Here is a 19,254-nt window from a genome sequence, read left to right as displayed (position 1 = left end):
CCTTTGAGGTATTTGCGTTGGGAATGTGGAGGCAAGGTTAGCATCCTTTGTAGGCAATATTTTGGACTGACTCTATTGGACACTGTCTAGGTATCAGGTCTATTTGAATAAGCCTCTGCACTCTGGCTTCGGTCGGGTTCCTTCCGTCCCTCTTGGGCTGGGAAGACTTAAATTTTGTGTGTGACTCAATCTATCCCATATCTCCATGTGCAAGTGCCTAAGCTTTTGTCCCAGCTATACCACTTCAACCTCAGTAAATTGATTGCTCTATTGAAAGGGGGATTTGGGTTGCTCGGTGCTTGTCATAACTGGTTAAAGCCAATCTTTATACCCCCTTGCCCTTGACAAGCAGAGACGTCTCCTCTATAGACACCATATTTTGTAAATTGCTGTGTGGTTGCAGGAAGCCCAGACTGGGTTATCATTAAATGACAGAGTCTAATCCCATGGTGACTTTAATTTTTGGAACATGACTCCATACAACCAGGAGGCCCAGCTGTGGTATCTCCGAGAGTGAATGAATAAATACAGAAACTTATGAATCTAATACCCCTTTAGAACAGGCTTTTCTGCCCGACATGCAGCTGACTGCATTTGTCCATGTCCCGATTGTGAGGTCCAGCAGCATGTGGGCTAGAATCCCCTTCTGACCTTCATATCACTTATTATTCATCTTCCCCTAGTGGGTAAATGACCTTTTCAGCAGGCATGGCGTCCTACAGTGGCAAACGCAGGATTTCTAGAGGGGGGTTTCCAAATTCTTGATTTTAGAGTGAGTGTGGCCAGTCCATGAAGAGGGTATACAGTGGCAAACGCAGCATTTTGAAAGGGGGGTTTCCAATATATATATATATGTATGTATATATGTATATGTATATATGTGTATATATATATATATATATATATATATACATATATAATATGCACACAAACTGCACAGCAAGCTTAGGTTTAGCCTTTGCCTTTACTAGCCATCAACGTGATAAATGCAAAAATACAGTAGGTGTCAAATATATTCCACATGCAGTACAGTACCACATACTAAGAGTGAGATACTGAAATCATGTGAACAGAAAATATGGGAGAGTCTGTGCGCCAGGTAAGATGGACCTTTTTATGGTGTAGTCACAAGTTACACAGGTCTATGAAACTTTAGCTGCTGAGACAAGTTAAGAATCACGAAGAACAATGACAAACATGAAGCAGAAACAATGAGCATCTAATTTAAGCAAGAAAATTGTATTAACCAGTAAATGTTTCCTTACATAACAATGAAATTAAATCATAAAGAGGTCTCAGTAATATACCACATTATTTTATGCTGACTGAGTTAGAAACATACAAATATATATATATATATATATTATATTATTACACACACTGACAGACTACACACATGCACACACTGACAAAGACTACACACAGACTCACTGACACACACACTGACAAAGACTACACACTGACACACACACAATCTAAGACTATACACTGACACACACACACTCTAAGACTATACACTGACACACACATACTGACAAAGATTACACACTGACACACACACAATGACAAAGACTACTCACTGACACACACACACTGACAAAGACTACACACTGACACACACTCACAAAGACAACTCCTCCCTCCTCACCTCCGGCAACCCCACATGTGATAGACACACCTGCGGATCCGGGGGAGAGCGCCGGGTATACATTCAGTGAGACCCCCACAAGTAATAAACACACTTGCGGCTGCGGTGGGAGAGTGCTGGGTATACATTCAGTGAGACCCCCACAATTGATAAACACACTTGCGGCTGCGGGGGGAGAGCGCCGGGAATACAGTCGGTGAGATCCCCCACATGATAGACACTTTTGCTGCTGCAGGAGAGAGAGCGCCGGGAATACAGTCTGTGAGACACCCGGCGGCAGCTCAGCCTCTCAGAATGTTCCATGGCAACCGCCTGCACCTGGGAAGGGCTGCGCGCTGCAGCTCCCCCTACATTCTGTCAGCCCACCTAGTATAGTAGCAGGGACAGTTACCTGAACTCCGGTGCTCCCTCTCTTTACAAAAAAAATATATATATAGTTTAGCAGCGCGGCGGCCAGGGGGGGTTTCTAGGTACTCAGAAACCCCCCCTGTGTGCGCATATGGTATAATTAGCACTTAACCAGCTTTATTATGCATCATACAAAGTATATTGTATTGCATAATTCCAGCATGTACAGGACCAGTGATCACAGTGGCAGTAGGTCCATCCTGTCTGAGCAGAATGTTTTTTTTTCCAGATGTCGGCATCATTCCAGAGCATTGGAGCAACTCGGGAGTCTGGGGGAGCGGCAGAAGAACCTAGCACTGCCCTGGACATATATGTACATATTGGTCTCCTTATGTACTGGATAGTGTATTATTATACAGTAATAATAATTAACCCTATTGATGGTCTATAGCAGTGCACCCGTAACAGTGCATGTTTTCCACATCTCCTAGTTGGTGCACAGGTATATTTATTACTGGCTGACACATTTTAAAAGATCCACAGGTGGTGCTAATTATTTCATTTGTGATTCTGAGAAGAACATGCAGCACTAGTAACATTGTATTATATTACTATTTCTATTGTGGTCATGATGTGTGCTGGGGAGGGGGGTTTTCCAGGCAGACGGAATCCCCCCCCCCCCCCTCCGTTTGCCTATGTCCTACCCCTTCATTCTGTGAGATTGGGTAGGTTTAGGTTGTGTTTAAAATTCTAGACTGCACTTATATAATGCTGTGTCCCCCTTCCCACTGGCTTTTCCCCAGACACACCATTATGGTACTGCTGTATGCTGCTTTATCTCCCCCCCCCCATGATTGGCATGATCCCTTTGATATTTTACGTTCTGATCCCCTCAGCTATTTCTCTTCATTACGATTTCCGGATAAAGCCCCTGGATTATTGTAAGAAAACAATAGGTCTAATGAAATGGCTGGTCCACTTCCCCTCATTATCTGCCGAGGCTCTCCTTACAGTGGTGGCTTCTTCCATTCAGGAGGACACTGTATGCCGACATTTTTTAATTTATTTTAATTTAATTTAATTTTTTTAAAATTTAAATTTTTTAATGTCTATTACTATAATTACATATGTTCCCTCGTTTTATATATGTGTATAGGGATAGTTTCCAAAGAATCTCAGACCCTAATGTGGCTGCTTTTTGGGTCAGCCCAAACTGTAATCTGATAGGTTGTGGAATGACGATTAGAGCAAAAGACCCAACCAAGCCACCATAGGTACCCACATCGCTGTGTCTAGGTGGAGAACGTTACATTGTTGCTGCAGATCCCTGAATTCAAAGATTAATATCAAAGATTATAGAGGGGCTTGTGTAAAAATATGCTACTCATTGCTTTATTTAATGTATAGGTGACAGGTCCCCTGAAGGAAACACTGGATACCTGTATGGCTGTTACAATCCGTTCTTCTTTACATTCAATCAGTGCTCTACCAAGACCATCTCTCAGACCTTTGTAGCTGTGGCCACACACCAAGAACTGGTCAATATGACTTGTCTGATTGTTCTGCAACAACAAATGCACAATCATCATTGGACCAAATGCATAAAATACAACATCAGAGAGTAGCATGTGAGCAAAATATATACTGTATATATATATATTTTTTTTTTGCATAAAAAACATTTTTTACCTTCTTTTTTAACATATTTTTAGGAAACATCCATCCTAACTGAGGATCTTTAAAATGCCTTTGAACAGTGTCAATGCCATCCAGATTTGCCAGTTTGCGAATTAAATAAACTCTATACCAGTCATTGCCAGACCGGGAGCATAAATCCATCACACACTTCAAGTATTTTTCATTGAAGGTTCCTGAAACACAAATTTGAGATGACCAGAAATAAGTTTTCCCAACAGAATAAAGGTTCCAGCCTACCCTTGCAGCAAAGATGCTTCATTGTTATTTTGTGACTGTACAGCATATCATCATACTATCATCAGAGCATATTTATAAGATAACACACGTTCTGCAAAGCACATAACATACGCTCATACAAGCAGTACACTCTTTGGCATATTGAACAACAAGTGTACAAATGAGCTGTAACCTGAAAGTGTGTGAAATGGTCTCTGAATCATCTCATATCTATGTACATAGTAGCTGGCAAAAAAGGGGGGGGGGGAATCAAGAGTTATGGTATAACATAACTTTGTTAACTCTTTTTAGAGGTCCATAGGGTCCACAGGAATTACCTTGGGGGTATGTAGTTGGATCGCATCCAATGCACCAAACATCAAAGCTTTGGGGCTCTCAGCATGCACCGGACCTGCTCCCTATATACACCGCTCCCAGCCACAAGCATTCAGTTTGTAAACAGGCCTAATGGCAAGAGACAGAGAGGTACATTTACTAAGATGGGAGTTCTATTAAGAAGTGATGTTGCCAATCAGATTCCAGGTATTATCTTCTAGAAGGTGCTAGATTAATGAGAAGTAGAATCTGATTGGCTGCTATGGGCAACATCACTTCTTAAATAGAACTCCCATCTTAGTAAATTTACCCCAGAGAGTGGAGAAGGAAGTACAATGTACACAAGAAACACTCAACACACGTAGAGGGAATCTGTGAAATAAGGCTAAAGAACAGATCCCAACTGAGGCCAGGTGCGTCAGAGTGGGTGCCCTGTCGACCTCGAAGAAAAAGAGTTAACAAAGCTATATTATACCATAACTCTTAATTTCTTCTTTGGGTTCCATAGGGTCCACAGGAATTACCTTGGGGACGTCCTAAAGCAGTTCCCTTAAGGGTGGGGACGCTCCTGCGCAGAGAGGAGAATCCGCCACCCAAAGAAAGCATCCTGGGAGGCAAACGTATCAAAAGCATAGACTTTGATAAACGTATTAACGGAAGACCAAGTGGCTGCCTTGCAGAGCTGTTCAGCCGAGGCGCCATGTCTAACCGCCCACGATGATCCAACAGACCTAGTGGAATATGCTGTCACCTTATTAGGAACTGGTAGATCAGCCTGTTTCTAGACCTGAGAAAAAGTCATACGGAGCCAGCGAGCCAAAGTTTGTTTGTTTGCTGGCCAACCTCCTTTGTGAAGTCCATATAACAGAAAGAGAGAATCTGATTTCCTGATGGAGCTGGTCCAATCCATGTAGATACGAAGAGCTCAAACCACATCCAGGGAAGCTTCACCTGTAGACAGGTCTGAAGACTGAAAGGCCGGGACTACAATCTCCTCATTTATATGAAAACGGGAAACATCCTTTGGAACCACCTGCCTTGGTACGGAGAACAGCTCTATTTTGATGAAAAATCAAATATGGAAAGCAACATAATAATTCTGCCAAGTCAGAAACTCTGTGAGCTGAAGAGTTGACGAGAAGAAAAAGTGACTTCGCTGTCAGCCATCTCAAGTCCACCTTATCCAAGGATTCAAAAGGATGCAACTGCAGTGCCCTGAGCACCAGAGATAAATCCTGTGATAGATGAGAGCGGAAGCAGGCTTCCTTGCCCTCAGCATCATCTGAATCACAGAAAAGGAAAAACCCTTGGCTTTTAAGATAGAAGACTCAAGAGCAATGCCGTCAAATCCAGCAGAGGTCAATCTTGGTACAGGCAGGTACCCTGCATTAGCAGATCCGGCCGTAGAGGCAGTGGAAGTGGACTGTTTATGGATAGACGTGTCAGGTCGGAGAACCAATCCCTCCTGGGCCAGTCAGGGGCTATTAGTATCATCCTGCTGCCCTCCTGCATTAATTTTCTGACAACTCTTGAGATGAGTGATATTGGTGGAAACAAGTATGCCAACCAGAAGTTCCATCTCACTGCCAGAGCGTCCTTGTTTAAGGAGGTATTAATTTTCCCTACCTAACCATATTTTCAACCCTGTTTTCCAGATGGGATATATATTTTAGATTGGATATTCTACTCAACTGGTTATTAGCATAGATACACACGTCTGGTACTACCCCCCATTTTGGAATCCACTATAGATGTGTGTATGCTAATGTGTAGGCTGAGTAGAATATTTCTGATAAGGTTTGACCTATTTCGGTAGGTTTTTATGTTTTATGTTATATGTCTTGTCATTTGTCATAGATACATTACCTTATTTCATTATGATTATATTAACAGTTATGTTTAAATTAATTCATATTTTCAAGAGAGCTCACGAAATAGAGTTTCTTTTTTCTTCTTTCTTTAACGTCCTTGTTCTGGCCCTGTAACTGTGGACCTTGTGGTTATGACGTGAGGCCATGTGGTCTATGTCCAGTAATCCGCTCTTGTCCACCAGGAGTTGAAACACGTCCGAATGAAGAGCCCATTCTCCTGCGTGTATGTCCTGGCGACTTAGGAAGTCCCCTTCCTAGTTGAGAACATCTGGGATGAATATTGCAGATTGCTGGAAGATGGCATTCCGCCCACAGCAAAATCTTTGCCACTTACTTCACAGCTGCCGGACTTCGTGTGCCTCCCTGATGATTGAGGTAGGCCACAACTGTCGCATTGTCGGACTGAATCTGGACTGGCCTGCCCTGTAGGAGGTCCTGTGCCAGTATGAGTGCTTTGTGCACTGCATGAAGTTCCAATATATTTATTGGCAGGTGACTTTCCTGGACTGTCCACCTTCCCTGAAAGGTGTGATGACCTGTCACCAATCCCCATCCTCGCAGACTTACGTGGTGAGGATCTGGGATCCATAACGGATGATCCTTGTTTAAATGAGTCGTCTCCAGCCACCAAGCGAGGGAGAGCCGAACCTCTGGTGAGATGCGAATCATCTGAGACTTTATCAGATAATACTGACAATCCCATTGGAACAGGATCCAATGCTGTATGGACCTGGAATGAAACTGGGCATAAGCCACCATGTCGAATGTGGCTACCATAGAGCCAAGCACCTGCATCGCCAAGTGAACTGACACTGTTTGCTTGCAGAGTAGACTGTGCACACGAGATTGTAGTGCTACAATCTTGTCTTCTGGTAGAAGAATCCTCTATCGCAGGGAGTCCAGCAGCGCCCCAAGTGCACCATTTGCTGTTGTAAGCAGACAATGGTCATCCGTATATGACATTGTAACATCTCCTGAGATTGTGCTAATATCAGGAGGTCATCTAAATATGGCAGTATCCCGACTCCTTGTCATCTGAGATGATCCGTCCATTATCTTGGTAAATACCCGAGGGGCTGTGGCTAGACCGAAGGGTAGAGCCTGAAATTGGCAATGTTCCTGATCTACCGCCTGGTGGGATCTTGCAATCGGGACATGCAGATATGCATCTTGTATGTCCAGGGAGACCATGACGTCTCCAGGCTCCATTGCCAGCATAATTGACCGTAGGGTTTCCATACGGAATTTGGGCACCTTGATGAATCTGTTGAGAGACTTCAGATTCAGGATAGGGCGGTGCGACCCATTGGGTTTTTGAATCAAAAATAAATTTGAATAATAACCCGTTCCCTGTTGCATCACAGGAACGGGCACTGTGACTCCTGACTTTAGGAGGGCCCCAATAGACTCCCGGTAGGCCGAAGCTCTGACTGGATCTGCAGGAAGGTTTGTACCCACAAACCTCTGAGGGGGATGCCTCAGGAATGTTATGGCATAACCCTGAGAGATCAGCTCTCACACTCAGGCATCTGTAGTTGTCTGATGCCAGGCCTGGGTGAACTGTAAAAGTTGGCCTCCAACCCTGACATCCTCCACGGAGAGGCCCGCCCCATCAGACAGTAGGCTTACTGTCAGGCTTGGAAGCCGGGCACTTGGCTGACCAAAATTTCTTGGCTGCAGTTTCTTGTTGGAATGACTCTGTCTAGCAGAGGACTGTGGGCCTCATTCAGAGGCAGTCGTAGGATGCAAGCGGTCGTTCAGAAACAGGGCGGCCGCTTGCATCCTGAACGGCCGCCTCCATGTCGGTTGTTAGGCTGTGGGTTAACAAACACAGCTCTAACGACCGCTAAGGGAAATGGTCGCGATGGTCAAGACCATCGTGACCATCGGGGCTTACGACGAGACCCTAGGGTAGGGTCTCGTCAACCTTAAGCCCCAGGGAGCTTCCTGCTGTGTTTCAGCAGGAAGCTCCCCACTGACATCACTGATGATGTCAGTGGGGCCGCCCCCAAACGGCTAGCGTTCCGGCGGGAATGCCTCCGTTTGGGCAGGCACGCCCCCTGCCCGCCCAGCAAACAGAGCGAGTTGTCAATCAACATCGACAGCTTGCTCCGTCTGCTTCGAGCCCACTAACGACGGATCACCCGTCGTTAGCGGGGGCTCGCGCATGCATACGACGGAGCTGGCTCCGTTGTGCGCATCGCTCAGCGCTCGCGACCGACTCTGAATAAGGTCCTGTTTCTTTGTCCTACCTTGTAGACAAAAGGACCAAGATGACGACTGCCTCTTAGAAGTAGACGTGGATGGAATTTAGCAGACTTTGGTGTTGCCAAAGAAGTTATTATGTCATCCAACTCTGGTCCAAACAGTACCTTCCCCGCAAAAGGCAAAGATTCCAGAGCCTTTTTGGACCCTGCATCCGCCTTCCAGGTCTTTAGCCATAGGGATCTTCGGGCTGCAATTGAGTTTGCCAAGACCCTAGAAGCCACAATACCTGAGTCAATAACCGCTTCCCCCATATACGCAGCTTCTTCTCGCATTTACCAGAGAAGAGACTGCTGCTCTCTGGTTGCATCAGATATATAGTATCCTCCAGAGACTTTGTCCAATCCTCCATAGCCTTGGCCGGAATGGGATTGTAAAGCCAGCGGCGTGAGTCCATGAGGAGGAAATCCCGAAAGCTTGAGATAAGTACCCTAACCCTCCCCTTTCCCCCCCTCTAACCCTCCCCTTAGGGGAGGGGTGCCTAACCCCAACCTCTCCTGGGGGTGCCTAACCCTAACCCCCCCTTCCCCTAGCCTAACTCTAAGTCCCCCCCGGGAGTCCCTAAACCTAACCCCCTCCTCCCGCGACTAAGAGGACGGGCCCGCATTGTCCTGGATTCCGGCATCAGGATTATGTCAGGCGTCGGTTATCTCGATGCCTGTCATAAATCCCTAGCCAGCATTCTGATCGGCGACCGCAACATAATTACAACCCCCTTGGCCACCCAGGCTGCAACTGTAGCTGGTCTGGTGATAGCTCCAGATAATGAAAACATTGATTTCAAATAATTGTCGTTTTCTATCTGTAACCTCTTTTAGAGAAGATGCTGCAGGAATGGGTAACGTAGCGCTCCTGATCAATCTTGTCACGTGAGCATCTATTGTTGGGAGAACTTCCCATTTATTACACTCTCCTGGTGAAAATGGGTATCGAGAGGTTATATTCCTTGTAGCATAAAAATGCTTACTAGGAGAACCCCATGCTTCAGACATGAGTTAAGTCAGCTCCCCTGACTGAGGGAAATAATCCTTAGTCACCTTCTGACGTCTTAAGATTGGCTCCTTAGATGTCAGAGAAACCTCCTCTTCTTCCATATTGAGGACAGATCTAACCGCTCTTACTAGAGAGGGAACATCCACAAGGGACTGATGGTCTTCTTTCACTGAGACAGACCCAGTGTATCAGAGTCTGATGAGGAGGTTGAGTCAGAGTCTTGAGGCAATGGGTGACGAGAACCTCTCTTATGTCCCTTCTTAACCACCACTGGTGGCGACGGCAGCATACTCTCAATAGAGTGAGCAGTAGAATTAACCCACATGCACATAGAAGGATGCACATCCCATAGCATGAGGCAATACTACAGCAGCCGGAGCCCGTGCCTCTGCGGCTTTGTCCATTAAATATGAAAAAACCTGAGGCGAAATGGCCACCCAAGGTGACTCTAGTGCTAGTGCCGATGTACCAGATACATTAGGTAGCTGTTTGCAACAGTTACTACACAATCCATTTTGGTTAACATCCTGCTCTTACAAACCTGCTAAACAGGTCTTACAGGATGTAAGCACTGGCAGGCTCTCCTTCTCACCTTTACCTTCAGACATGACAAATGTATAAGTGGTATAAGGTATACAGTATAAATGCAATGTGACTTTATTTTATCAATGAAACACCCCACACACCTTCAGAGGGATGAGGAGAAACACAGTTATAGCTATACCTGACAGTTTTAAAAGACAGGCAGTGTACAAGCAGCAGCTAGCATTCACAGTCACATACAATGCATAAATACGCACATTTGCTAAAGCAATATGGACTCTGAATCAACTGACCAGCCCTGGAGGGGTAATGGTAGGATATAGAGTGCTATATGCCAAACCCAAGGGAGAGGTATATAGAGACACAGACCAAAGCTCTGAGACCAACAGCTTCATCAGTATACACTAACTGCGAGTGTCTCCAGACACGAGGTGGTCAATTGTAGCAAGCCAGACGCAGGAATCTGTACCCGGAAGTTTGCGTTTGGGGGGAGGAGCGGCCGGGGGAGCACCTATCTCCTCTAGGCTGCGATTTTGATGGCCGGGTATGCTGGCCTTCACCCGCAGCCGCCTCCAATGCGTTTCTACACCGAAGGCGAGGACTGCTTCGCGCACGATTCCGAGAGGAATCGCTTACCTGACATCTCCGTGACCCGACTGCAGTCCCGGACCTCAGCAAAAGCCGCTAGCCAAGCCACGCTGAGGCCTGCCGAAAACCTCGGGGCATATAGCGGTACTAGTGTTTCGGCGTCGGCGGAGATAGAAGTCACGGTGCAAGCATCATTCCTGGCGCCTGGTACCGCTAAATCCTGAAGTTTCAAAAAAGTAAGGTAAACCATAAAAGTAAAAAGCTTAGGACTGCCTAGGCAATCCTGGGAATAACAGGTGCATCTTGCCGCACACCAAACAAAAAAAACTGAATGCCTGTGGCTGGGGGCGGGGTATATAGGGAGCAGGACTGGTGCATGCTGTGAGCCCCAAAGCTTTGCTGTTTGGTGCATTGGATGCGATCCAACTACATACCCCCAAGGTGCTTTCTGTGGACCCTATGGAACCCAAAGAAGAAACACCTATAGGTGGTTTGTGCATACAATATAGGAAATGAGCACATTTACTCATATGCTATATTTTTGTACACAAAAGGCTACATGCAGTCAACTGTTAATCAGATTAGGGATGGCCATTGACCATCAATGGTTAGCAACCATCGATGGCTTGCCACTAATGATCGATGGTTTTGTGATTGATGGCGGAGGTCCAATGCTTCTCTTGTCCTTAATGGCAGAGGCTCGGCACCGACATGTGATCATCTCCCTTCCCTTATTGGCTCGCCACATACAGTAGCCTGCCTCCTCGTTAAGCCCCTTCGACCCACCTCTTCCATGACTGGCCTATTGTGTATCACAGTAGAGATAGCAGGCATCTGATGCCCATTCATGGTTCAAATCATCAATAGTTTTAGATCAATGCTTCATGCCATCGATGTAAAGCACAAATGGCACCATCGATGGAGCAAGACTCTCATTGGTGAACCCTTCGATTGGAGAGAGAGCAGCATGCAACTGGATCAGAGTTGTTGGTACAAATCACATCTATCTCCTGACTCATATGACTCCCAACTTAAATGATCTATGAGGCAGAGAATTTTTAATGCAGAGGTAAATATGTACATGCTGGCGTATCCCGCTTACCTGATTTCACAGAGAGCATTCCTGCAGCCATGTCCAGAGCCAGCCTCACCCTGGCCATGTCTTGAAGGAACTGTACAGAAGTTTCATTCTGTTTATGCTGTTTGTTGTCCCTTAAGTATTTATGCAGGAAGGTTCCTTCACCTTCTAGGTATTGTTCTCTACTAGAAGAAACACTGCAGACTTTTTGTCCCTTTTCAAAGAGCGAGTCCTACAATAAAGTAAGAAAAAGTGAAACAATATTCCATAACTAGCATTCTTTATACATACAGTATGGGAAGGTCATTAACTATTATTGTTCAAAGGCACAAATTTGTGTGATAACCACAGAAGTGAACCATCGATTAGCTTAGGAGTTAGCTAGAAGGGTTGGGTATGGGATGCAGGCGCTCAGAATCCAGACGCCGGAATCCCGACTGAGTTACAATGCCAACACCTACCGGTAAGGAGGCTAACCTTAACGCTTCCCCTAAACCTAACCCTTACTCTCCGCAGCCTAAACCTACCCCCCACCACAACCCCCGCAGCCTAAACCTAACCATTTCCCCCCCACAGGCAAAACTTAGACTTCCCCCTAATGTCTAACCCTCCCCCTAACCTCAATACTTACTGTCGGGATGTCAACAGTTGGGATTCTGGTGCCGGCATCCCGGCCGCCGGGATCATAACTACAACCCGGCTAAACAATATACTTGATGAAGCTGGAAAGGGATAGTGCACATTCCCAGCAGTAGTACAGTACTTTACCATACAGGAAATGTAATGAAATTTAGTCTCACAAACATTCTTCATACGTATATGAAAGTAATGAAAAAAATAATACTATTTGTGACATTGTCTGATCTGCTGTATACGGGAAAGATTTCTGGACTGCACAACCTGACTATATATATGATGGGAGGTGCTACCTGATAATACTAATTGCAGGCACAGAAACAGACAAATCTCAGGTGCACAACTCCAAATTATTAATAATATATATGAATGCAATTAAATTTTGCAATCAATAGAGGTTTTTAGCATAATCATGGCCAAGGTTATGGGCCTACCCACCATATCCAGGTAACCTCTTTCGGGTAGGTCCCTAACATACTAGGGTTCAAATCCAGAGTGCAGGACCCCCCAAAACTGGCCCAGCCAAGCTGCCCCAGGGCACCACCATAGTAAGAAAAGTGCAGTGGTGCCCTGGGGCGGCTTGGCTGGGCCAGTTTTGGGGGGTCCTGCACTCTGGATTTGAACCCTAGCATGTTAGGGACCTACCCGAAAGAGGTTACCTGGATATGGTGGGTAGGCCCATAACCTTGGCCATGATTATGCTAAAAACCTCTATTGATTGCAAAATTTAATTGCATTCATATATATTATTAATAATTTGGAGTTGTGCACCTGAGATTTGTCTGTTTCTGTGTCTGATCTGATGTACAATGGTCACAATAGGGGGTGATTCAATTCAGCTCGCAGTTTAGTCCGATTAATGATTTCTTCTCGTACCCTCCGGAGGGTGCAAGGAGAAATCCGACTAAAGTGCCGGCTGCGAGGCTGTTTTTCGGCTTAGCGCAGCGCTAATAGCCTCGTAGCCGGCACTTTACTCTGAGAATGCTGGTTCTCGCGACTAAACGCCCAGGTTAAGTAGCGGAAAGCGATATTCTCTGACTTAACAGCTTCCTGTTGGAGTAAACATCGCGGTGAGTTATATAGATCCGGGAGCACCCTCCCGGCGCTATTAATAGATATAATTAAAAGGTAAAAATTTATCAATTGTGTACATAAAACACAAATACTACAGTGTGTTGCAGTGTGAAAGGCGATGTACGAGTCTTACCTCCAAACAGTTTACAAACAGCAGGTAGACTTGTGTGGTGTCCTCCAAAGTCAAAATATTGCTTCGCTCCACTTTAGTTAAATAGTCTTGAGCATATTGCACTATATATTCAAAGCTGAAATACACATAAAGGAAACATTCGTCATATTTCATTGAAGGTCACAAGATGGTGGACTCCTTGCAAAATGAAGTCTTTTACTGTACCTATACTTCAAAAGCAGCTTCAGTATCACCGAACGTATCACTGGGGTTTTATCCACAGCGTCCTCAAATGGTGTAAGAGACCTGGTAAATTGCTTGGACCCTGTGTTTGTAAGGATGGGAAATTTGGTGCGAGACAGTATCAAATTACATTACTACCACATACAGTATCACATTACATTGTTACCATCTAACAGTGATAACACATAATGTAACACATCACATTGATACCATATGCCACATTACCAGAAACGTAACTAGATAATTGAACGCGCCATAACAAAAGTTTGTAGGAGCCGCTAAATACCACCCAATTGTGAAAAATTTATATCACATGTAACTTTGACAGGGAAGATGGGCCCCCCTCAGCTCTGGGCTCCATAGTAGCTGCTCCCTCTGCACTTATGGTAGTTACACCCATGCACATTACATTGATACCACATTGCTTGATACCACTCGTACTGTGGGTCTGATTCTGACCCACTCGCGAGCGCAGGACGCTCGCAAGCGAGTCGATGGTGCCCTAATGCGCATGCGCACGACAGAGGGAGCTCCGTCGTGCGCATGCGCACGACAGAGGGAGCTCCCTCTGTCGTGCCGTCGCTCGGGGTCTCGCACCAAAGGGGGCATGTTGTCGATGGTGAGTGACAGCACGCCCCCTTTTGGGCGTGCCGGGGACATGGCTGCCAGATGGAGGCGTTCCCATGGGAACGCCTACCGTCTGGGCCCGGCCCCACTGACATTAGTAGTGATGTCAGTGGGAGTGATTTTGGCTCTGATAGAGCCAAAATCACTACAGGGCTTGCGGCAGCGAGACCCTACCACAGGGTCTCGTCGCAAGCCCGATGGTCGCGATGGTCTTGACCATCGCGACCATCATCATGGACGCTCGCTATAGCTGTGGGTGTTAACCCACAGCTATGCGAGCGTCCAAGAGGCCGCTCCAAGTTGAGGTAGGAGGGCCCTGATTCAGAGCAAGCGCTCTGGTCAGAGCGTCCGGCTCTGAATCAGGCCCTGTATCACATAACATTGATACCACATACTATATCACATTACATTGATACCACATACTATATCACATTACATTGATACCACATGACTTTGATACCACATGCCACATCACATTTATATCACATTATATAGATACCACATTCTGTATCACATTACATTGCTACCACATACTATATCACACTGGATGTAGTCAGGAAGCCGACAGTCTAAATGCCGACCGCCGGCTTCCCGACTCTCTAATCCTGGCACGGTACTAATGACAGGCGTTGAAAACTCGACGCCTGTCATCATCCATACGCCGGGAGCCCGACTCCCAGCATTCCGAACGAAGGTAAGCCGGGTGTGGACAGCCGCGCGAGGGAGGGTTAGGTTTTAGGGCTCCCGGGGGGACTAGGAGGGGTTAGGTTTAGGCTAGGGGAAGGAGGGTTAGGGTTAGGCACCCCCGGGGAGGAGGTTAGGGTTAGGCACCCCCGGGGAGGAGGTTAGGGTTAGGCACCCCCCCGGAAACTTAGGTTTAGGCTGCGGGGAAGGGGGAGTTAGGTTTAGGCACTTGGGGAGGGGGGGGGGGTAGGAAACTTGGGGGGGAGGTTTGGGTCAGGCACCTCTAAGGGAGGGTTAAGGGGTAGAATTAGGTTAGCGATACTTACCTTTTGACGATTCGGGATTTTCACCCTTGCCGGGCTGCCACTGTCGGGATTTGAACCGCCGGCCATACCTACTACACCCTTATCACACTACATTGATAGCACATACCGTATGACATAACATTGCTACCACATACTGTACCACATAGTGTATCACATACCATTAATACCACATACTGTATCACATTACATTGCTACCACATAACATTGATACCACACACCACATTACATTGCTACCACATAACATTGATACCACACACCACATTCTATTGCTACCACATAACATTGATAACACACGCTACATTACATTGATACTACACACCGTATGGAATAACATTGCTACCACATACTGTATCACATAACATATAACATTGCTACCACATACTGTATCACATTACATTGCTACCACATAACATTGATACCACGCACCACATTACATTGCTACCACATAACATTGATACCACACACCACATTACATTGATACCACACACCGTATGGAATAACATTGCTACCACATACTGTATCACATAACATATAACATTGCTACCACATACTGTATCACATTACATTGCTACCACATGCCACATTACATTGCTACCACATGCCACATTACATTGCTGCCACATAACATTAATATCACACACCACATTACATTGCTACCACATAACATTGATAACACACACCACATTACATTGCTACCACATAACATTGATAACACATGCCACATTACATTGCTACCACATAACATTAATACCACACACCACATTACATTGCTACCACATAACATTGATAACACACACCACATTACATTGCTACCACATAACATTAATACCACACACATTACATTAATACTACATACCACATTACATTGCTACCACATAACATTGATAACACACACAATACATTGCTACCACATAACATTGATAACACACACCACATTACATTGCTACCACATAACATTGATACCACACACCACATTACATTGATACCACACACCGTATGGAATAACATTGCTACCACATACTGTATCACATAACATATAACATTGCTACCACATACTGTATCACATTACATTGCTACCACATGCCACATTACATTGCTACCACATGCCACATTACATTGCTGCCACATAACATTAATATCACACACCACATTACATTGCTACCACATAACATTGATAACACACACCACATTACATTGCTACCACATAACATTGATAACACATGCCACATTACATTGCTACCACATAACATTGATAACACACACAATACATTGCTACCACATAACATTGATACCACGCACCACATTACATTGCTACCACATAACATTGATACCACACACCACATTACATTGATACCACACACCGTATGGAATAACATTGCTACCACATACTGTATCACATAACATATAACATTGCTACCACATACTGTATCACATTACATTGCTACCACATGCCACATTACATTGCTACCACATGCCACATTACATTGCTGCCACATAACATTAATATCACACACCACATTACATTGCTACCACATAACATTGATAACACACACCACATTACATTGCTACCACATAACATTGATAACACATGCCACATTACATTGCTACCACATAACATTAATACCACACACCACATTACATTGCTACCACATAACATTGATAACACACACCACATTACATTGCTACCACATAACATTAATACCACACACATTACATTAATACTACATACCAAATTACATTGCTACCACATAACATTGATAACACACACAATACATTGCTACCACATAACATTGATAACACACACCACATTACATTGCTACCACATAACATTGATAACACACACCACATTACATTGCTACCACATAACATTGATAACACACACCACATTACATTGATACCACACACCGTATGGAATAACATTGCTACCACATACTGTATCACATAACATATAACATTGCTACCACATACTGTATCACATTACATTGCTACCACATGCCACATTACATTGCTACCACATGCCACATTACATTGCTGCCACATAACATTAATATCACACACCACATTACATTGCTACCACATAACATTGATAACACACACCACATTACATTGCTACCACATAACATTGATAACACATGCCACATTACATTGCTACCACATAACATTAATACCACACACCACATTACATTGCTACCACATAACATTGATAACACACACCACATTACATTGCTACCACATAACATTAATACCACACACATTACATTAATACTACATACCAAATTACATTGCTACCACATAACATTGATAACACACACAATACATTGCTACCACATAACATTGATAACACACACCACATTACATTGCTACCACATAACATTGATAACACACACCACATTACATTGCTACCACATAACATTGATAACACACACCACATTACATTGCTACCACATAACATTGATAACACACTCCACATTACAGCTACCACATAACATTAATACCACACACCACATTACATTAATACTACATACCACATTACATTGCTACCACATAACAATGAGCTAAAATAAACAATCCACTTACCATTGCTGCCAAAAAGAAGAGACAACAGATGACGAATGACCTCCTCGTCTGGTGGGCTGCTGTCTTTGAAGCACATGGTGCAAATTATATCGACAAAAAATCCATTGCACAATTTTCTAAAGTGAACATTTTTCTCTATGGAATCCCTTGAAATAACAAGTAAAGAGGAACAGGTCTTTCAGTTAATCTCATGCTTTTCAACAGGTGAAATTAAAAGGATGAGTGAGCAGTTATTACAATGGATGGATGCATTTACAAAATTAACCAGAATTTAACCTGTATGAAATTGTTTAAAATTAACTCGAGAACTTTACTGGCTCCGATTCATTGCCTGATGTATACGCTAGGGGAACCTCTGGCTGGGAGAATCATTTACTAATCTAGTGTGCCTGGTGAGCGACGCTGTATGCGGCTACAATGCAAAATTCTGGAAAAAGTGCCTAAAGTTCAGGAGTCAATACCCGTGGCGGAGCATCTAAGTCATGCCAAGCATCTCACGCCATATAGTGCACATACACTAGATAACTGAGGACACATCTGTACTAGGACATATCAATTTGCACACACAAGCTCTTGTTTTTATTATTGTATACAGTAGGACTGAAACACGTATAGATCTGTAAAGTCTACAAATAGATGTAAGATTACCGCATTTCCTTAGACACAACGATAGTGAAGGAGTCTGGCAGCTGTGCTTTGCACAATGGACAAGTCATCTTACCAGTATCTAGCCACTGCTTTAGACAAGACTGGCAGTAAGCATGGTCACAGTCAAGGCACACTGGCTCATTCAGGTCCCCTCGGCAGATTGAGCATGCTTGCATTCGAAACCTATAACAAAGATATAACAATTAAAATATTAATGATAATATTGATCAACACTATATTTTCACAGTCAATGTAAAGTAACACTAGTGTGTCCGCATCACCCATCCCCCACACATGTGCTGCAGGATACGAATGCCCTGTAAATACTAACCATCAAAGCCGTAACTAGACTTTTTGGTGCCCTGTGCCAGAAAGAGCATTGGCGCCCCCCTTTATTTTTCAAAGGGACATAATGCACCCAAAAAAGGGCTATGGCTTTATGGGGAAGGACCAGGGAAGAGATAGGGGAGGCCAGGAGATGCTGGGGATGAAATAAGAGGAAGCTACATGCAAGAATGATAATAAACATAAATTTGAGAGGTCCAAACAGCGCCCCCTGACCTGTGGTGCCCTGTGAGATGGCACCGGCCGCACTACCCTAGCTACGGCCCTGCTAGCCATATTGCCGTATACATAAATGTGAAATGTGTTATTGGTGACTCCGCTACACATCCTTAGGGGAAATTTGTTATTTCGAATAGCTTATTAACACTAGAAATTAATTTAGGAACATGTACGTAAAT

General features: G+C 44.5%; 1 protein-coding gene across 1 annotated transcript in view; it reads right to left on the bottom strand.

The window, feature by feature from the left end:
* Positions 1-19,254, bottom strand: part of RNF213 (ring finger protein 213) — a 282,285-nt gene that overhangs the window by 35,201 nt on the left and 227,830 nt on the right. The window contains exons 43-49 of the mRNA XM_088448501.1: positions 18,512-18,694; positions 17,864-18,009; positions 13,632-13,731; positions 13,428-13,542; positions 11,609-11,816; positions 3,686-3,867; positions 3,436-3,558 (exon numbers count right to left, since the gene is read on the bottom strand). Coding sequence (XP_088304627.1) covers positions 3,436-3,558; positions 3,686-3,867; positions 11,609-11,816; positions 13,428-13,542; positions 13,632-13,731; positions 17,864-18,009; positions 18,512-18,694 — 1,057 coding nt within the window. The remainder of the gene's footprint in view (positions 1-3,435; positions 3,559-3,685; positions 3,868-11,608; positions 11,817-13,427; positions 13,543-13,631; positions 13,732-17,863; positions 18,010-18,511; positions 18,695-19,254) is intronic.

Source organism: Taudactylus pleione, unplaced genomic scaffold (genome assembly GCF_031769625.1).
Source record: "Taudactylus pleione unplaced genomic scaffold, aTauple2 ptg000456l, whole genome shotgun sequence".
NCBI lineage: Eukaryota > Metazoa > Chordata > Amphibia > Anura > Myobatrachidae > Taudactylus > Taudactylus pleione.
Note: the sequence above shows the minus strand (reverse complement) of the source record. Positions and strands in the feature narration are given on the sequence as shown.